Genomic DNA, 22116 nt, shown 5'->3' with positions numbered 1-22116 from the left:
AATCCAGTACTACTGAACTAGATAGTCTTATAATCATTACAAGTATAACACACTTCAATTACTATATCCCAAGTGTGCGGAGGCGACAAATTTGTCGGTCGCTATCACTACAAAATCTAATACTACTGGACTAGATGCTCTCATAATTTTTACAAGTATAACAAACTTCAATTACTATTATTCCCATGAATGTGAAGGCGACAAAATTATCGGTTGTTATCGCCACAAAATCTAATACTACTAAACTAGATGCTATCATAATATTTGCAAGTATAACAAACTTGAATTACTATTATCCCATGAATGCGAAGGTGACAAAATTGTTGGTTGTTATGGGCACAAAATCTAATACTAGTGAACTAGATACTCTCATACTTTTTGCCAAGTATAACAAACTGGAATTACTATTATCCCATGAATGCGAAGGCAACAAAATTGTCGGTTGTTATCGCCACAAAACCTAATACTACTGAACTAGATGTTCTCATAATTTTTGCAAGTATAACAAACTTCAATTACTACTATCCCATGAATGCGAAGGCGACAAAATTATCGATTGTTATCGCCACAAAATCTAATACTATTAGACTAGATGCTCACATAATATTTGCAAGTATAACAAACTTGATTTACTATTAACCTATGAATTTGAAAGCGACAAAATTGTCGGTTGTTATCGCCACAAAATCTAATACTACTGAACTAGATACTCTCATAATTTTTGCTAAGTATAACAAACTTCAATTACTATTATCCCATGAATGCAAAGGCAACAAAATTGTCAATTGTTATCGTCACAAAACCTAATACTACTGAACTAGATGCTCTCATAACTTTTGCAAGTATAACAAACTTCAATTACTATTATCCCATGAATGCGAAGGCGACAAAACTTTCGATTGTTATCGCCACAAAATCTAATACTATTGAATTAGATACTCTCATGATTTTTGCTAAGTATAACAAACTTGAATTACTATTATCCCATGAATGCGAAGGTGACAAAATTGTCGGTTGTTATTGCCACAAAATCTAATACTACTGAACTAGATGCTCTCATAATTTTTGCAACTATAACAAACTTCAATTACTATTATGCCATGAATGCGAAGGCAGCAAAATTGCTGGTTGTTATTGCCACAAAATCTAGCACAAAAGGTACAATAATAGCATTTTACTTTAATAAGATCTTGCACCACTGATCTAGGAAAGCTCATAATCTTTGCAACTACAACAAGCTTCAATCACTTTTATCACAATTTGAACAAAGATCTGAAGATCTAAGTGTCCATTGAGGTGTATTCCTCTAATCAAAACTGACAGATAGTACCCGAAGTGTTACATACATAGGGAAAGACTGAGCCAAAGGGTGCAGGTAATTTTTTGCTTGTGTAACTGCCTAAAGAAGGATGGACTGCCACCAAATTGTGAAGGTGTAACTCCAACCTTGGACGTATCAATGCTATCTTGGAATTTTCCCACCAACGAATGCCATTAGTCAGTAGAAAGATAGAAGCAACGGCACAGCGTTGCATGGAAGAAATGCTACAAGACCTTTTCAGGAGAGGATAACTGAAGTTAATTCAAATATGTCTCACGCTCCTCACACTCACTGCCTCACTAGTAACGCACATAGAGCTCAGACAAGAAAAGAAATTAAAGTGCCACAGCACTTACCTCATATATATCCCATACATTGAAGAAAATTAGAAACAACTTGGCTAACAACCTTCTGTATTTCTTTGAATAATAGGCAGTAAGATAAGATGGCATTAAATGTAGTTAGTAAGCTTTTTCGCACTGCACTGAAGATTCTATTTACTGCTTTGCGCATAAAGTTTTTCCTAACTTAACTTTGGCTTTTACTAGGAAACAGTGGTCATATACATTGGTTGTTGTGCCCCCAGGTTCTATATAAATCCCTCCATGTCTTGCACCAGAACTCCACAGCCAAATTGAGGGAGAGAAAAATAGATAGTGAGGGAAGTGAGAGACCCAATTTATCAAAAAAAAAAAAAAAAGAAGTGAGAGACCCAAGTGTGTTCTTCTCTAGTGCTTCTTCTGATCTTGTCTTGGTGGCCTTCTTATAGCTATAGTAAGCACTAGATCTACCTGGTAAACCCTAATATGTGATTTTCTATCAAGCAGGGAGGAAGAGGAAGCCCACTTCTTTCTGATACTGATCACCTTCTTTTGTTCTTTCTTTTCATATCTGGTCTCTTTCAAAAAAAACATTTTTTTTATTTATTTTTTTCTCCCTGTTTTAGATTGAAAGGCAGTCATGAGTACTGATCATCAATTTTGGTGATCTAGAATTTGAGATATATACATATCTTGTCTTGTTTATGTATTCATGTGGTTCTTCATGCTAGTAGAATTTCTGTAACTTTACCCTCCCTCTTTCTATATTTTCTTCTCCTGTTTTAGAGCTGAGATGTTCGTTGGAGTGTTAATCTTTCTTCTTCTCTTTTCACCGAGGATTTAATTTTTCGTTTAGCGTCTTTACCGCGTTAGAAGTACTGATATGTTTTTTTTTATAATAAACCTTTGCTGATTAGTCATGCTGATCTAATATGTTTTTTTTTTAACCCCTCAATGCATGATATATATGTAGGTCGATATATTTATCATAAATCTTCAGGAAGTTGTAGCAGCTTGTACTAATGGATGCTACAAGTGGCAACTCACCATCTTCACCTATCCCTACTGAAGAAAATAAGAACAAGAACAAGGGTAAGATGGAAGATGATCCACCTTCCCAAGACGTGAATGGTCCTAATTCCATAACCGATACACTCGACGGATGTCCCTTTTGCGAGTCGCGCCCGATTGAAGAGTTGCTCAACAAATATAACATCAATGCATATGCAAGAGTCTGCCGTGACTGCAGGTCTGTCATCAATAGACTTAAGAAGGAACTCAATTTGGAGGACATATTGGACTACCAGTGGTACGGCAACACAAGAACCGAGCTCGAGAAGATCATCCTGATTCACTTGCATTATATATACTCGAGCGCCATCAAAAGGATTACTTCTTATGGCTACACCCAAGTAGTGGCGACGAATGCTGTATTGGTAACTTGCAATTCTTCCGATTGCGAGGACCCCGGTTCAAGCGTCGCGGAGAAGGCGCTGCGGTATCTGGCAAGCGGGCAAAAAGTTGATACATCTGAGCGAGAGAATGCTGCTGAAGAATTGAAGGTTCTGGTCAAGGAGGTGTTGGATAACATGGTTAGCGAGGTTAAGGAGCTGCAGCCTTTCCTTGGCACTGGAGATGCAATGTGGTTGTTGCTACTCCATGACATGAATCTTTCCAAGACAAGGTCGGCCTGCCTCTATCCTGCTGAAGATCATGTTAGTGCCAAATTGAGGCAAGAACTGAAGAAGAGGCTTCCTCAACTCTATGCTGCTGCGTCGATACCTAGTACTAATCCATCATATAGTACAGATGAAGAGGAGGATAGGGAGGAGGATAGGGAGAAGAAAGCTAAGGTACTATTAGAGATGCAGGAATTGCGAGATCAGGTGCAAGATTCAATGGACTGGCTCTGGGAGAAGATTATCCAGGTGACGCAAAGGCTTAGGGAGGACAAACCGGAGCTCCACACACTAAGGAAACAAAGAGAGGAAGCGCAACGTCAAAATGAGAAGGAAAACTTCTTTGAAGATTCCAAAAATTGGAGCTCCGCCGAGCTTGAGAAGGCAAGACGCATGTGCTACGCCGAAGAAGAACGTCTTCGAGGCGTCATGCGCTGGATCGAGGCAGAGAGGAGTAAGATGAAGAAGGAACTCATCTCGGCCAAAGAACGCGACGCAGGATTTGCAGCAGGCTGTCAGGAAGCTTTGTTGAAGGAGATGAAGTATACCAAGGCGATAGAGTCTTTGGAGAGGTACAATGGGAAGCTGCAGGAGGAGCTAAGTGATCTAAAGCTCAAATCTTCAGAGCTGCTGCCACAACTCTCGTCGTTTAGGAAGTGCCAAATCAAACTTGAGGTACAATTTGCATGCCATTACTTTTCTTTTGTTATTCGCAGATTATATAATATGGATCATATATCATGTGCTAAATTAGTGAAGAGGGAACAAAAGAAGACACTCCTATATGGCACAATATATAATCTAACTTTTTTTTATAAGTCCTATGTCATTATTCTCATTTTACTTCATATTATTTTTATTATTGTTATTACATCATTTCATAATCACCTTCCCTTTCCAATCTTTGGATCTTCTATATGCATATAAATATGGAAAATATGAGTTGTTAGATAAAGTATATTTAATTTGAGTGTCTGTTTACAGGCTAAATGGAAGAAGGAGAACAAACTTAAGGAGTCTGCACTACTGCAAGCTGATGCTAAAAGAAAAGAACATGACAAGATACTAGTCTCAGCGCAACTGAAAGAAGAAGCTTTCAGGTTACAGAATGAAGCTAACTGGAAAAAATACCGCGACGACACCGAGAAGCTCGAAGCCCAAATCTGGAGCTCACTGGTGAACTTATGGAAAAATACTACACTTGAATGGGAGGCAGGAGATGCTAGTGTCGATAGTGAGATCATCGATTCTCAAGAACTGGGAAACAAGACTACCGCGCGCGATCTGGAGTGCGTGATGTGCTTGGCTGAGGAGGTCTCAGTTGTCTTCCTCCCTTGCGCTCACCAAGTCGTTTGCATTACATGCAATGAACAGCATGAGAAGAATGGTTTGAGGGAGTGCCCCTCTTGCAGGACTCCAATCCAGCGAAGGATAATAGCAAGGTCTGCAAGTACTTAATTACTATCAAGAAACCTATGCCTAGTTTGTGTGGAGGTTTGCAGTAGTCCATGTTTCAGTTGGAGTGCGTCTAAATTTTATGTTTCAGTAAGTCATGTAGAAAAACTATGCTCAGTTTAGTGTGCAAATTTGCAGTCTAAAGTCTTTATGTTTCAGTGACAATGGGTAAGTTCTAGTCTATGTAATAAAGGTGTCGGAGTTTGTAATATGTATTTCTAGTTTGAAGTACAAGTATGTGTTATGTTTGGTCAATTATATGCATAATAGACTCCAAGCTTTGTGTGCAGCAGGTGCATATGTTCATTCTAAACTATAGAGGGGAGAATTAATGCACATTCAAAACTAAAAAATTATATATAGTGTTTATAGGAATAACATTAGTTATGCATGTTTTTCTATCTCGAGTGAGAGTGAGAGTGAGACTGAGAGAAAGAGTGAGAGTAAGAGTAAGAGGGATGATAAAATTATTAGAACTACTTTCCTTATGAGAATGTACATAAACCCTGTATTTGTATTTAATACCTATCCACTAAACAAAAGAGACATAATTTTCACATTCATCACAAATAAAAAATAAATAAATAAAAATTATTGCATCCCTTCTCTAATCTCTTATTTCTCAAATTGTATTGGGCCGGGTCTGGCCCAACTGGGCCCATGGATCCGAACCAATCGTCCCCTTCTTTGAACAACCTTTTGCTGGCACGCTCTTTGTCTGTTCTTTTCTGTGTTCTTTTATCGGCCATTTAGAAGTTTCTCTTTCTACGCCCTCCCGGATAGGGATCTACCGCGACTTCAAGAGAGAACAAATGGTAATTCATATGCTCCAACCTAGGGTTGGGGTTTCGATTCGTCTGCTTCTTCTCTTCTCCTCCCTCCTTGGAGAAACCTTTATCTCGATTGCTGACTCTTCCGTCGCCGTCGTCTACCCCAACAGATCGAAGCAGCTCTCCTCGAAACCAAGGTGTCGTCTTTCTCCTCCACCTCCTCCCAAATCCGATTCGTTGCTTATTTCTTCTTTGTTTGGATCTGAAACGTTGACGCAGAGCTTTCGTCTACGAAGGTTTCCTTACGGAGGAAGAGTGCGATCATTTGATATCCCTTGTGAGTATAAGTCTCTGCGAGATGGATCCCTTTTTCTTTTTTGGTTCGTCTTTGGATATGGATCGAGTTTCTTGATTATTCTTGAGGGAACTCAATGTTGATAGGCTAAATCGGAGCTGAAGAGATCGGCGGTGGCTGATAATTTGTCAGGGAAAAGCACGCTGAGCGATGTCCGGACTAGCTCCGGGATGTTCATCAGGAAAGGGAAGGTGTGATCTTGCCCTTCAATGTTGGTTCTTTTTTATAATCTTGTAGCGTTATTAGGTTTATAAAGTATATAATTTTGGGTACTCCAAATTGAAGAGGATTTGCAACGGCACAATTTGGAGAAACTTTTTTCTTACAGTGATTAATGGTTTTTGTGCTGATGGGTATATCCTTTATTCCGGTAAGCTAGGCATAGCATCACTTATTTCATCACATTGAAGAAGCATGCTCATTTTAATGAGCATGACATCTAATGTGAGATGATAACCATTCTCATAGCAAAATCTATGATCTTTCTCACTAGTCTAGCCTGTCTAGAGTATAGACTGTAAAGACCTTTAAGTTTTGCTCATGGTCTATGAGCTTAAACTGCAACTATTAACAATTTAACATAGAGACTCTACTGGCTGATTAACCTTAATGGTTTTCATGGGAAGCCTCTTTCTTGCTGATTTTCCAACCATCATAAATTTGCACCAATCTTTCTAGAGAATTGATGTTAGGTCAAGTGAGCACAAAAGTTCATGTAGGCAACCTTTTTAAACTAGGTTGTGCTCCAAGTGAATCTATATAGTTGAGAATAAACTTGATTGATGATGTAATGATCATCATCTTTTCTTTATCTGATGATATTTCTATAATTCCCAAAGAGGCTTTTCTCAAATTTGTATTACCAATAATAAGTATCTAGAGTGTATAATCAGTGGGTAGAAAATCAAGAAACAGTATGGGTCTTTATGCGTGGAGGTGGGAAGAGAAGTAAAGATATGGGTAGGGAATAATTACATAGGAGAATGCAATTACTGGTTAACTTCTCAGTATGTTATCATTTTTCTTGCAAAATGTTGGTGCTTCAAAAGTATAATTTTGCAATGATGAATCTGCATTGGTACTGTGTAACCTTCTCTTGAAACATTTTATGTGCTTCACTTTTCCAATTTCCACATAAGGATGCTTAAAAATACTAGAGGAGATTGAGTAGGCCTAAGCATTTCAATGTGAATAGCAATTTACATTTATTTACTTTATATATATATATATATATATCCTCCAGTTGTTAGTTTCTTTAAGCCTTTTCTAACAGATGATTCCTTTGTTTAACATTCTCTATGTCAAATGTTGTAGGACCCAATTGTTGCTGCTATAGAGGACAAGATAGCTGCATGGACATTTCTTCCAAAAGGTGTTCTACTAACATTTTGAAAATTAAGGATATGATTTGAGTAAAAGCAAGTGTACATTTAGGAAAGTCAACACTTTCTTCTCAGCAAATTTAGGTTGTAATATTAGTCTATTATTCTTTCCAAGTACTTTCTTGATGGTTTTATTTTCTCTTGGTGGTATTACTGTTAATTTTCATTAATCTAACGAAAAGAACATTTGGAATAACAAATCATCGACTGCTATAGTACTATAGATAATACCTACAGTACTGTGTTATGCCATTGGGGTTTGGCATAGTATGACAAATTGTGTCAAGCTGATGCATGCTGTAATATGGAAAGGAACATGAATACCAACAAGGTCCGTGAGGACAGGGAGAATGATCATTTGTCCAAAAAGACTTTTAGTTGTATTGTAATGAGGGTTAATTAGGATGCATGTTTTGAATACGCAATTGGCTACCTATGTTAACTTTTCTACAAATAAGATCCTTAGTCTTATTAGAGATACACTCATGTATTGATATAAAGATTACAGACTCTAGACTTGTCTGCGGCACTCTCTCGACAAAATTTACCATTATTTACATTTTTTTAGCTTGTTACAATGGTTTGATATTGAGATGAGCAAAATTGAAGATAAAATATCCGACGAATATCATCGTAAATCATAGTGGCAGGTGGATTACTGAGATGTCTAACCAATGTTTGTGGGAAAAACAAGAGTGAAAGATGTCCAACAAGTGTACAAACTGACATAATAACTCTATGTACAACACTGCATTTTTAAGAAAATAGTTTGTTTAACATCATACTATAACCATTATTGCGTTGGTTCATCAGCATAGCTTGTGGATAAGGTTTTCTCCTTCTTGCTGATTAGTTCTCCAGCCCACTAATTTTTTCATGCATCTGATATTTAAATAGAATATGCTTGCACTTATCAGAGATTACAATGAGTTATACTGTTTTTGCCAGAGAGGCCAACAGTAGATACACGCTTCTTATCCTAATTTTATTGCTTCAAAATTTTCTTTCTGCGACTGTTTTATAGAGTCTGATTACTTGGAAATTATTATGAGCATATATCTCTGGTTTGTGATGAATTGAAAGAAAGTATACCTTTAAGATTTTGAGAAACTCTTTTGAATTTTGATGATTCTGATAGATTGACAAACTGAAGAGAAAAAGACAGTTCTAGTACAATTGTGGAACATTGCTTGTGCACTCTTAGTTGCATTAGTTTCATAGCTATCCCATGCCCGGATAGAAGTAAACACTTGTATCAGGTTGCTATAATGGCGAATGTGGAACCTTTTTTTGTCAGAAATATGAGAAAAATCTTTAGAGAGTACGCTTTGCTAGGCTCCCAGTTTATCTAACATTATATCCTGACTGGTAGAAGATGGCTCCTATAGCAAATCAGTTTGATTTGTTATACACTTATATGCTCTCGGCTTAACTACACAGAATTACATGTATATGAAAATCTATTGTTATCTGGTGGACTTTCATTTTCGTTTCTGGACTTTCATTTTCGTTTCTGTTTAAACACCTAGGACTAAGTGCTTAGGTTTGTACCATCTTTGCAATGTATAAGTATGAAGCTTTTCTAAATTATTTTCTCATTCTATTGTTTTTTATCTGCCCATCCCTTTTCTTAACTTCTCTTCATTTTTTTGATGCTATATTTGACACCTCAGGCATGTTTTTCCCCTATATTAGCATACATATTTAGTATTCAAAATAAGTCGGCTTAATGACGATCACTTTCACTATAAGAACTTGTGCTTTAACTTCTTATTCTTTCCAGAATCTTTTTCAGTATCCTTTCTTGTCTGATATTCAATCCACAACATATCCCAAAGATTCTGAATAAAATTTAGCTGTCCCTATCTCAATATGTACGAAAAGGAGCTGGGTGGCAGGAGTTTTTCTTCTTTAATCATATCATTACTACCGACATAAGCAATACTGAAGGTGAGACATAAGATTGTAAAAGTAACTCTACTGGAGCCTGTAGTACTGTATAGCAAGATTCTAAAATAAATTGGATGATCTCAAGTGCTTTTGTTGATATGAGTTCCAATATATGATCATATTACATTATATTTTTCTATTTGATGCCTTAATACACTTGAAAATTGGCAAGGTCTGATATTGTACTAGCTGTACAAAAGCTTTTTCTAATGATTTCATGTGTTTTAATAATTTTCAGAAAATGGTGAAGATATCCAAGTCCTAAGATATGAGCATGGACAGAAATATGATCCCCACTACGATTACTTCTCGGACAAGGTTAATACTGTTCGTGGTGGTCATCGTATTGCTACAGTACTTTTGTACCTAAGTGATGTGGCAAAAGGTGGTGAAACTGTGTTTCCTTCAGCTGAGGTTAGTATAACTAGGAGAATATCATTCAAACGTGATACACTATTCATATTTGCCATGTCAAATTGTAAGATCGCAGTCCTTGTTTTTGGTTCTTCTATTGATCAAGGACATGCCTTTTCTCTTAGTTTTCCTTTTCAGTTCCCTTTTTGCCCTGGGGTTTCACTACTTAACAATTGTCAATTTTGACATGTCATAAATAGGAATCCTCACGTCATAGAAAGCATGCCAAAGATGATACTTTGTCGGAATGCGGTCAGCATGGAATTGCAGGTGACTAGGAATAATCAGATCCTCTCCCATATGATACATTAATATAATTGAATAGATTGCTCATTCTCTCCAACTGGCTATTTCAGTAAAACCACGCAAAGGTGATGCACTTCTTTTCTTCAGCCTTCACCCAGATGCTACAACAGACCCAAAAAGCCTTCATGCGGGATGCCCTGTCATAGAGGGTGAGAAGTGGTCTGCTACAAAGTGGATCAGAGTGGCATCATTTGACAAGGTATATCAAAGCCCGGGCAATTGCACAGATAACAATGAAAGTTGTGCAAGGTGGGCTGCTGCTGGAGAGTGCACAAAGAATCCGGAGTATATGGTGGGAACTGCAGACTTGCATGGTTTCTGTCGGAGGAGCTGTAATGTGTGCTAGTAGTCGAATTCTTCCGGACTGGAACACCCTACTGTTGCATAGAATCTGATGCGGTTCTTTGCTGCATGTTATGTATTTTCTTGTAGTGCCTTGGCACAACCAGAGTATACCAGGTTTCTCATATCTTAACATATTGCTGGTCTTATCTTCATCAATTTGTCTCCTGCAAATTTTTTGCCTCCCTTTCAACTTGGTGATGTAACAGCGTTGAAATCCACAAAGGGCTTTTGTTGAATTGACACGGAAGAGGGATTTCTCTTTCTCTTTTTTTTCTTGACAAATGATGCATGTTAAGAGGATCCATCCACAGTTGTTTATGTAATTTGTCTATGTTGCACTTGTAAGAGGATGGCCTATGCCTTAATTTTTGGAATTCATACTGGGGCTTATAATATCTTCATTTTGATGTATTCATGCAAATTGATGCATCTGATATTTACTGGGGCTCTTTTTTTTCTTTTCTTACTTTAAAAAAAACCACCTACGTATACTGTATGCTGAGATTTAAGCTCCCTTTCACTTCGAGTAGGAATAGTGTTTTTTTTTTGTGGTTTTTTGAATAAGCTTGGGAAGTAGCAATAGGTTTTATTTAGAATAAGCTTCATGTTATTGTGCAGTAATTAAACAACAATTTAATTTCGTCTGGTATACTAATTTATTATTCTCTTTCATACAAATTTTAAAAATTAATTTAATAACAATATGAAATTACTATTTCTTCATATTAAACAACACCTAAGGGTGTTTTTATCATTTGATTTAAAATATCACCTTCTCAATATAAATTCACTATGTTTTATTATTTTATTATTAATTTTATATTATATTAAATATAATTATTACTCTTTATACTAATATCAACTAAACAATATAATAGCTTATATTAGTATTAGTTCTTTTCTTTTGATATTAAAATTTGAAATACTTTTTTTAGACTTGACCTTATTTCACAATTGAACGAAGTCTTAAGTTTTTATTTTTGTTTCAAAATAAAGAATAAAAAATAAAAGATCATGTTTGAATGTCCATTTGATTCATCAATCCGCCACCTGCTGCTAGTTTACTAAAATATTGTGAACCATTTTTCCTGTCAAACAAACCTATATCATAGAAATCAACTCATAATAGGCTTTATACCAATAATTGCCACCCAAAGTTATCCTTAATACACCTGTAGTACAATGTTAAACTATCAGAACACCTCAAGTCTTCTTTCAGTCTGATCTTGATCAAACCTTGAAACTATGGTTTTAAAGATTTGGTTGCTGTAATCTAATGGAGGAGCATGGTAAAGTTATAGACCACAATGCATGGTGAAGTGCGAAAACTTACTAGTCTTTACGCCTGACCTGGTATGGATCTTTCAGGGACTGATCCCAAGTAGATTCCTCAGAAAACCAAGATCAAATTGCAAACAGATTGATGAGCTTCAATCACATGATAAAGAAATGATCTCGTCATCTGCAATGACAGCTTATTTGGATAGCAAGAATTATCATACAACTGGATATGTTCATATATATCCCTTTGGCAAACCAAATGCCCATGAAGGAAGAAGATAACTGAAAACTTCACCAGAACACTGGTTTATTTTCTTCTTATTGATTTTGATGCATCTGTACAGGTAGGTATGTTTAAGTAATTGATTGGTAAATGAAGATAACATTATAGGAGACAATTATATGATTCTCTTCTGACATTACAGGTCATAACCTGTTGATGTTGACAAAGAATCCATTATTTCTTTTCTGTATTTTTCACTGAGAATATTTGCGACGCTCCTTATTCCACATCTTTATCTGTTCATCGAAACTTCCAATCACAGCGGACTGCTTCTCATCACCTAATAAAGTTGCAAATTGAGTGTAATATTCTTGGCTATCAAAAGAATCCAATATCTTCACTAATTTTCCATGACTGCTGTCAATTATGATCTGTCCATCCTTGTCCATGCCATTGATCACAACACTAATCGGCTGTACTAACACCGTTGCATTTAGGTTTGAACTTTTGACCAAGAAAACTGCACCAAGGAGCTCCCCCAGGAATACATCCTGGAGATGCACCAAAATATGGATAGTTAGTAAACTTAACACTATAAACCAAAGGAGAAAACATGCATTTAGGGAAATGTCTTTTATCTTCTGAAAAGAAAATAATAAAATGATTGTGCATTTATATAAATAATCAGAATTTGGTCATTTACCATATTTTGGTAGGCTTGGCTCTTTTGCTGAAGGTCATGCATCAATGACAGCAAGCGATTTGCAAACAGTGATTCAGGAGTGTTATCGTTAATCTGTAAAGTTTGAAGCATTGTACTAAATGAAGTCACTTTTCTCTGAGCAGCAAGGGGAACAAGTGTGATATCTAGACCTGACTCTATTACGGTCTTCGCAGCTAGGGGATCAAGAAAGAAGTTAAACTCAGAATATTTGTTTGATGGAACAGTAAACACATTCCCTTCTTCGCTACTTCCATTTATGATATGGCCACCAACTATGTAAACATTCTGCATATAAGGTAATAAGACAAATAAGGTGATGAAATCCATTCACTGATTCCTATAGAATCCATTACAACAAATATTACACGTTTATAACATATGAACTGCATGGAACCCAAAGAGTAACTGACCTTTATTATAGAACTTGCAGTATTATCTGAGAGAATAATATTGGCCAAATTAGTTAAAGGTCCATTTGTTAAGACAGTTATCTTGTCACTTGGAGTAAGTTTGCTTGTAATGGATTTCCAAACTTCAAAAGCCAAGGGCTGCCTAAGTTTAGGACGAGCAGTATTCCTTGGGGCTCCAAATTTCATCAAATTTTCAGCTGTATACCTGGTCACAAGTCAAAATAGTTACAATGATAGCACAGGGTTTGTTATATAAACATTGTCATATTGTCTGTTAATGTATTCTTTTGTTAACCATGTAACAAGAGGAAAAACTCTCAACTCTTTCTCATAGAGAAGATTTATATATACATGTATAATGTGGTAGATTACCCCTCAGGTATAACATTAAGAATAAATTAACATTGTTAAAGAGTAATCTTTCATGATGAATATGTAAGAGAAAGCAGCTCATCTCAGAGCAAAAACACCTTAGAGAAAATCAACTTCCCCTAAATGTGAAATACCCTATGCACAAAGCCATGAAGGAATATAATTTGAAAAAGAGTATGATTTCAAGAATTTCAGAAACCAGGAAGAGTTCACAACAAGAATGTTGTATTGATGTAAATTTTTGCAGATAAGTTGATTAATCATTAATGTCATTTTGTTGAGCTACCAATGATATGCAAAGTCTAGCACAGTTTGTTTAGAGGTTGAAATTCCAATCTTGAAGCCACAATCACCCAAATTTATTTTCACTCTATGAAGTAGCTATCAATATGAAATTTGGCCAGAGAGTGCAACCTTAGCCCAACAAAGCACAGCAACAAAACTGGGCAGATTTTGAGGACTTATCTGGTTGACAGTAATATCAGTTATATGACAGAAACTAGGCCGAAAAGCAATTAAATAAGCAAATAGTCCCTCCTTGAATCACCATGAACATTCTGTGCTTGAAATTCAACTGTATTATAGGAAAATAAGGTAAGACAAATTTAGAGGAACAGCCAGAAATGTCCTAATAATTAAATAAACTTCTTAATAGGGGCTTGCCATTGAACCTGTAGTCATTACCACTTATATCCCACCTTTGCCACCTTTAAGCTCATGCAAGCAGGTGTCAAGTAAATATGTTTATTTACCAAGTATTACAGAAAATAATCAAAATTATTATGTGAAGAACAAGATAGAAATATATTAGTGCTCTTTGATAAAAGGATTTCACTTTATGGATGAAGCAGTTAATTAATGTTATTTAGTCCATTATTTTCATTAACTAACCAAGAGTCAGTAAATAGAATACAATAGATATTATTAAAGCTATACCTTCTGGGGCTTCTTGGCAGGTCTCGAGCGAGTCCATAAAGTGTATCTGAGTCAATAAGTCCGCCACTACCCTGAGGAATAGCTTTAACATACTCGCAGCCAAGGTGTGGAGTGCCCAGTGCAGTAACATTACCAAGACCAACAGGAATGTCATCACGGCCCATCATATGTAGAACATCATAAACTATGTCTATAGTTGCAGCATTTGCCCAACCATTGCCACTGACCAGTATTCCCTGCAGGAGAATCACATATGGATACCTATGAAGGAAAAGTAAAAACTACAGAAAGAAAATGGGAAACACAAATTTGTGCATGCAAAGGGAGTAGATGCCCTGTCAAAGATTCTAGTAGCATGATGGGGCTTTGATTTCATTAGCCTCCACACTGCTCAGAACTCCATTCATGTGTAGGCGAATGCGGCATCCATGAAAAAGGTGCTATCTACCTGACCTATAAACTAGCTTCGCACACCACATTGCTCTTACATGAGGTAATACCATAATAGGATTGTCAAACAAGCATAAGAATGTAGCAATCTACCTTGAGATCTATACTTTCCACAGGTGCTTTCAGGAGGTACATAAGGGCAAGAAAGTCTCCAGCACTCATATCCATGTCAAACACAACAGGAATTCCTCTAGTTTGATTTGTAAAATCAGGTTCATAGAAGATCTCAGTGTAATGCCGAAACTGCTTAGCAAAATTAAAACGCCCAGAGTGCTGTGGGAGATTTAAAACCTGCATCCATTATTGGTAATATTCATTATTTTAAATAAGAGTTAACAAAATCCTTCGAGAAAAGAAATGCAGAAAGCCAGAAACCTAATATATGTTTGGTAAACACTTAAAAACAAATAATAAGAATATTTTTAAGATCAAATTAAACAAAAAGAATGGGAAATTTTGACTCATAGATTTCTTAAGGATAAAGCATCATAATATACTTTCTTCTACACTCTACCAAGAAGCTAGATATACATGAATATCATAAGATGCTACCAGTGAATAACAACTAGATAATGTCATTCATCGTCAACTATACAGACCATATAAAGGAACATTTTTCCATATTCAAGTAACTTAGGAAAACTGGAAAAGGATAAGATCTGGGTTGCAAAAGAGCAACTTTACCAACACTAGGAAAGCTAGTACTAAGTGGGTGCCAAGCAAAATACTTGGAATCAAGCAGTATATGCCTGGATCTTGCCCAGAACCTGCTTAGTATTGAGCGGCACGCCCAATACTGAGTTCTACAGAAGGGTGCCTTTGGCACCTCAAATATTGGTCAGGCATGTGCATGTGTTAACTTGCACAACCATCCTTAGCGCATGGCCTCCATTAGATAAAAAGAAAAGTAAACCTTACTTGTAATTGTATACTACTCATACTATAAGGAATAAAAACAGGAAGCAAAATGCTTACCTCCAGAAAACTATTGAAAAATTCTCTATCCAGTGGGCTGTCAACATCTTCATTAGGTTTTGCTTTGCTTGCAACAAGAACTCTGACCGAGTCCAGACCTGTTAGTTCCTTGGTGTATCCATCCTGATTGCATACATAGATCTCTCGAATTATTACAGAGGATAGATTATTCCAAGATTAAGACGAAAAGGTAGATATTATCAGAATCAAGCAAACAAATATTTTCTCCTACTAAAAGGGCAATTTTACTTACATTGTTCACTACAGTATCTAATAAAAAATATATATTTCTTACAATTTTTCTGTCATTATGTATTATTGTAGTTTAACTTGTTTCCACTTGGTTTAAAAATCGTTTGTGCGATCTAATAAATACTTTCAAACAGTAGCTGCAGCTGTGAAATGTAAGGTTAAACTAACTATTGTGATACCTCACATTGCCCTTTCACACTTCCATTCACAAAGCAAAATGGGTCTTGAACTCCAGTCTGAACATGACCACTATGTATGCTGCCCTTTTGTAAATTGAACTTTGGAATTGAACGTCCATCAAAAAATGGATTCGAGCCATCATTTATACCGTATGGTTTATTTGAGGTAACTACAGTTATGTTCAAGTAATGCATCTCAGCAAATTCATTATCACCAAGAGGTTTATCACCGTTGCGTATGATTGAGAGGGCTACACCAGCAAGAAAAGAGTCCCACATAAAATAGCTCTGCATTTGATCAAAAGAAGAGAATTTATTAATAACAGAAGGATATCATGAGAGTTACATTGAAGTTGGTAATGCGCTGTACTTGTGATTAGTCACCCTTAGGAAAAAAAATTGGACATCATGCTGTCATACTTACCGTGTAGAAGTCATCATTGAACCACGTGTCACGAATAATTTTCAATGACTGGAAGCAGTATTGTGCCTCATATGTATGCTGATGTTGTTCGAATGACAGAAAGAACTGTTCATTTATTGGGATTGTATTGGTTGCATCAAGGGGGACAAGGGTTATTGGAAGGTCAGAATGAAAAACCTACAGAAAAAAAAAGATAGAGCTCAGACAACTCGAGATGGATCCTTCAGCAAGTAAAACACATAAACACAACAATCTAAGAAACCTATAAAATGCTCTGGCATCACAGCAAGCAATTGAGTATCTTTAGATATGTCAGCTAGTTATGCAAAAAGAATGTGACCTTTTCTACCATCCTGTCTGGAACCTCATTCCAATTAACTGGGTTGTTTACATGAACTATTTGTCTTCTTTCACATTTCAATCCATATCGATTTCATCTTCAGTTCTTCAAGTGCATATGTAACAACCAATTTATAACAAAAGAAAGAAGCGGTGTCACAGCACAAGGCTCCTACTGAATGGATTCCAGGGAGGGTATGATGTATGCAGCCTTACTACCATCTAAGGAGCCGTTATTTCCCTGACTTGAGCCTTATAGCAGGAGGCAAATCTCAAGTCTTAAACATCACACTAAGTGAATATGACATGGAAAATCTGTGATTACATGGAGATCTACATTTCATTCTCAAGTAATGTTTGCAGATGATTAGCTTGAGATTGCATAGCATATAACTATCTTGTTATAGCATGGATATGATAAGCTTAAATCCAGAATAGGTGCATAAGTAAATTACAGGAACTGGATATCATGGTATAAAATATTCATGAGATTTTTCTAGGGCACCCCTAAAACACAATACAGCTTCTATAAGTTTAACTGGAGATTCGTGTAATAACCTAAAGCACAATATTCATGTGAAAACTATTCTTCAATTAAGTACTTGATTAAGTAGCATGTGAAAATTGTTCTATCAAATTCTCATCAAAATACAGATTTAGCATAGAAGTTAGATCTACTGAGTTTGCTTCGACAATGTATATTTGTCTACTGAACGTGAAAAGTAAACAGCACTGTCACTGTCATACATATAATCATATATACATGCATGCAGACCTAACCTGTTGGGAAACAGCCAAACACAAATACATATATGATAAAGGGAGAAAAGGAGATAAAGAAGATAAAAGTCAATTAGGAACTTGAGAACATATATAACCCAGCAAGTGAACAGCACTAGGAAAAGCTCCTGTGTGGTTTCATACACAAATGGTGAAGAAGACTATATGTTCAAATATAGTTATGCAGTTTATTCGTATGCAATATACCTGATATGCAGCAAAAGGATCTGAAAATATGTTGAATTCAGCATATGGGTTGCTGGTGTATCCAGTAAACAAGTTACCCTTGTCACCGCATTGTTGAGGCTGGCAAGTGGTGCTGTTCTTGGGGCAACAACCTGTGGGATTTTCTGACCTAATCCCGCCACCCATAATATAGATGTGCTCAACATTTCTCTTCAATTGCGGATTAGTCATGAGAAAAAGAGCGAAATTTGTATGTGATCCAGTTAGAAAAACAGTAGTAGGGCCTTTTGATATTGTATCTTTCATTACTTGCTGCACTGTGGGTTGTAGAAGTGGGATATATCTCCTTCTACCCTGTTTTCAGAACATAAATATGCAGCTGAATAGATGATGATAAATAGATAAAATCAACAGGTGAAAAACACAGTTCACCTAAAGTGCCAGATTTCAAGCTTGATTCACAAATCTACTCATGATGCAAAAAAGAAGAAAAGTCTAAATAGTCAATTTGGATGGAAAGCAATGAGACCACCAAAAAAGATAATCAGTCAGACACTTAGCATTGTAAGGAATAAATGGCCCTAATTTGAAGTATATACTTGTTAACTTATTTCAGAGATCTAATTCTATGCAACCAAATGGTGCACCATAAACAAAACTAGGTGGAAAAGAACAAAACTGACAGCCATCCACTAATCCACCCAAAGTATTTTTGTTGACAGTATAGCATCAGTAGGAAAAATGTTTCTAATCTGGGAACTGTTGTTCTAAATGAACACACTCATATCTCGCACAATAGTGTAAGCTATGGATTTCTGAGAGGATATGCAGATCCATATCTCAGTTCTCTGTAGTTATATGACATGAAAGCTGTTTTGATGCCTTTATTAGAAGGAAAGGATATTTGCCATAGCCTATCTGGCATTCACCAGTATTTTTAATTCTTATAGCACCAGAGTTGGTCTAATAAGTGAAGATAGAATACCAATTACCAAAATATTTACCCCTACAAATTAATCAAATATATATGTGGAAGAAAACTCGTTCCATTGGCATAGGACCTATTGACAGTCATATACTCATATTATGTTTACTTCCAATAGGCAGCATGGGGATTGGTCTAATATTTGAACATACAAGACCAAACTACTTATCTCTACAAATTAATCAGAACAGTATACCTGTGGAAGAAAGGTCCTTCGGATTCCATAATTTGTGTCGATGTCCAATCGCCCAAATCTTCCTTTTGGAATAGCTTGTCTATAACGACAGTTGCCAGTTGTTGACATGCCCTAAGAAACATCTTAATGTTAGCATGCAGATTTCTAAACAGAAAGTTATACGACTAGATAAAATATAGTGCAACTAAAACAAGTATGATCAGTGGTATTTAAAGTGTTATTATGTACATACATGAATTCAAAATTCAGACAGAGTGTAATGGAACAAGAAAACCTATACGAGCGAACTGTATAAAATTGCAAACATATGTAGAACTCCTATAACAGAAGAGGGATGGTTCTCTTGACCTGCTCAATTAGAGGGAGATATCCACCAACATCTGGAAATATAGTACCATCATCTGATATACCACCATCACCTCCAACTCCAACAAGAATGTCATCACGATTCATCATGTATAGCATATCATATATGTGATTAACAGCATGCCCAGCATCAGACCATGAATTTGCACTAATAGTAATTGCCTGTTATGAAGAGAAATAGGATAAAGTGAAATATATTTACAAATTCAAGGAAAATAAGAACTAACTAATAAAGTAGTTAATCAGCAGTTGAGTTCGTAACACATGTAACCATACTATCCTAGGTACGCAATCATTTCAGTTAGCAGATTTTGTAATAGGTCCACTATTTGTTTTAGCAATGCTTTTCGTTGAACAGAATTTGTGATGGGCCTCTTACTCCTTTTGGAAATTCTTTTTCTTAATTCTATCAATACAATCAGAGAAATAACCATGTAATTCTTTATGGAATTCTCCGTTGTGTTACATCTTTCCTTGTATGTATAGATAGACAATTAGACATACTATTAGTTCTTCCCTATACCATACGAGTACTTGGAGACAGCTTGTAAGTTTCTTCAGTGGGAAAATATCATAATATATTATGCATCCAGAACTGCTAGAACAATGCTTCATTCTTTGACATTCATGCAGTATGCTATTAAATAATTTAATACTATATTGTATGAAATCTTCTAGCACAAACTACGGGACAAGAAGAAGTCAAGGAAAAAAGGCAAGGAATTTTCGGCACCACCTCCATAAAGGGAAAAAAGAATTCAACCATTAACCAAACAAAGCGATGTTAAAAGTTGGCAAAAGCTATAAGATATCATTATGATTGCCCCCACGTTTCCAAGTGCCAACATTGAATAAGACAGGGAAGTCGAAAGCAGCCAAAGCCCAATGAAGAATCCAAACAGGAAAAAAAGACGCACAACAAAATCCAGAGTTGATATTAGTTTCTGAAACCAACCATCTGTACTGAACTCAAGATAGAGATAGAAATAAAAACTCAAACCTGGAGGTCGAAATCCGACCGGTTGTGCTTCAACAGATAGAGAATAGCAAAGAAATCATCCGTATCCACGTCGGTGTCAAAAAGAAGCTTTCGCGGCTTAGCCGCAACACCACCAATCAAACCTAACAAGGCCAACGTCACAAGAATCCACCAGAGAACTCTCCCGCCCATTCTAAAGGATTCCATCTTCCTCCAAAGATCAACTTCTACTGCAACAAATCAGAAACTCGAACTCTAGATATAGGCATTTTGATCACAAGAGGAACACTCCATTGCAAAGTCAACTTCTTTGAGTAGATATGCCCACTTGGGTATCTGCTTAGAGACTCAGAAATTTCAACCAAAAATGGAAGCGTGAGGAAGAGGATGACTTGCAAATAGACAAAAGATGGGATGGGATGGAATGGGATACAGTTATCTGCGTGTGAATTCGTATGATTCGCTTCCCAAGATTGCTCTTTTCTCTTTCGAAGGAAACAAGAAGGAAGAACAAACATTCGAAAGTAAAGGAGGGTTTGTTTGCATATTACACCACCTATATTTTAACGTCATTATAAAACCTCCTCTTTTACAATTGCAACCTCCTCATTTTATCAGGTATATTTCCGCAAGTTCATCTTCTGACCAATAATAGAAACTTTTATTCTTTATTCGAACAAAATCTATTAGAACACTGCTAAGCTCGCAAATACTTTATTAAAAATATTCTATAAAAAAATGACAACGTGGCATCTCATTAATCTTTAATGACACATTATGTTTATCCGGTTTAAAATTTAGACTTTTTAATACTCTTTTTAAGCATATTGAGTCATGCAAAATCTTCTCTCAATATGCCTTTTATTATAGTTTGAGAGTTGTTAGAATTAATGATAAAATAGTTATTTATACTTTCTATCTATATAGTTAAAGAGATTAAAATATTAGAAATAATAAATAAATAAAAGGAGTTTTACATTGTTGCTACTAAAAACTATCATAATTACCACTCCAATCATCCTGCTCTTTTAAAATATTATTTTGTTAGTTAAATACAACTGATCATAATTAAAATTAAATTTAAATTTAAAAAATCATTTTGCCCTTGTAAAAATTATTTTAAATAGTTTCAAAGCTACTTAATATTATAACAAAATAAAGAATATCTTTTTAACGCAAGGCACTTTAAATTTTAAGAAAAAGAATTATATTTTAGTTAATTTGAACAACAATTAATTAGGAAAGAGTCAAAATATTTTAATGATAATTAAAACCCATATGAAATAGTCTATGTGAAACTCGATTTATGAATTATGAATATGTAAAGAGGGAGGAGGAGTTAAATGCAATAAAGTAAAGCTACAGGCGGTGATCCGCAAAAAGAGCACCAAAAAAATGTATTCTGTGTGGGGGCGGGGGGGGGGGGGGGGGAAGAGAGGTGGGTGGGGGGAGGAGTGAGAGGAGACAAAGATTACGCAAGCAAACACAGTGGCGGCGATCGAATGCAACGCCGCCGATGTTGTCGGTGTCTGCGATTCGGATTCTTGGTGGGTGTGTCTGCCGACCATTTCCCCGGCGGTCCTCCGGGTGGAGATCCCATGTGCTGCTGCCGTACGATATCGTCCACTTTGTTCTGTGAGTTCCTCCTCCTCCTCTCACGTATCTGGAGCTCTCTCATGGTCGCCTTCTTTTAATCATATCTTAAAAATGATTAATCTTACCAGTAGACTCCTAAACAAGGAATTTATGTAGATAATATATA

At 36.1% G+C, this 22116-nt stretch overlaps 3 protein-coding genes across 3 annotated transcripts; 2 read left to right on the top strand and 1 right to left on the bottom strand.

Moving 5' to 3' along the window:
- The first annotated feature begins 2663 nt into the window (after positions 1 to 2663).
- On the top strand, positions 2664 to 4778 carry LOC140779246 (putative E3 ubiquitin-protein ligase RF298). Its single transcript, XM_073124252.1, has 2 exons — positions 2664 to 3995; positions 4305 to 4778. Exons 1-2 carry the CDS (start codon positions 2664 to 2666, stop codon positions 4776 to 4778), a joined length of 1806 nt encoding a protein of 601 aa, XP_072980353.1.
- A 733-nt stretch (positions 4779 to 5511) lies between these two features.
- LOC140779129 (probable prolyl 4-hydroxylase 4) lies at positions 5512 to 10449 on the top strand. Its single transcript, XM_073124109.1, has 7 exons — positions 5512 to 5742; positions 5825 to 5882; positions 5987 to 6091; positions 7215 to 7272; positions 9471 to 9646; positions 9847 to 9916; positions 10003 to 10449. The coding sequence occupies exons 1-7, from the start codon at positions 5588 to 5590 to the stop codon at positions 10296 to 10298; spliced, it is 918 nt and encodes a 305-aa protein (XP_072980210.1). The 5' UTR covers positions 5512 to 5587; the 3' UTR covers positions 10299 to 10449.
- A 1408-nt stretch (positions 10450 to 11857) lies between these two features.
- Positions 11858 to 20585, bottom strand: LOC140779219 (nucleoside hydrolase 3-like). Its single transcript, XM_073124216.1, has 12 exons — positions 20376 to 20585; positions 19358 to 19537; positions 19010 to 19120; positions 17850 to 18182; positions 16524 to 16700; positions 16100 to 16387; positions 15669 to 15791; positions 14787 to 14984; positions 14244 to 14479; positions 12936 to 13140; positions 12505 to 12810; positions 11858 to 12352 (listed from the first exon to the last, which is right to left on the bottom strand). The coding sequence occupies exons 1-12, from the start codon at positions 20559 to 20561 to the stop codon at positions 12056 to 12058; spliced, it is 2640 nt and encodes an 879-aa protein (XP_072980317.1). The 5' UTR covers positions 20562 to 20585; the 3' UTR covers positions 11858 to 12055.
- Positions 20586 to 22116: the final 1531 nt, after the last annotated feature.

This window comes from Typha angustifolia, chromosome 15 (genome assembly GCF_048772165.1).
Source record: "Typha angustifolia cultivar Huaian chromosome 15, ASM4877216v1, whole genome shotgun sequence".
Lineage (NCBI taxonomy): Eukaryota > Viridiplantae > Streptophyta > Magnoliopsida > Poales > Typhaceae > Typha > Typha angustifolia.
The sequence above is the reverse complement of the archived record's forward strand: the minus strand, read 5'-3'. Positions and strand labels throughout refer to the sequence as shown.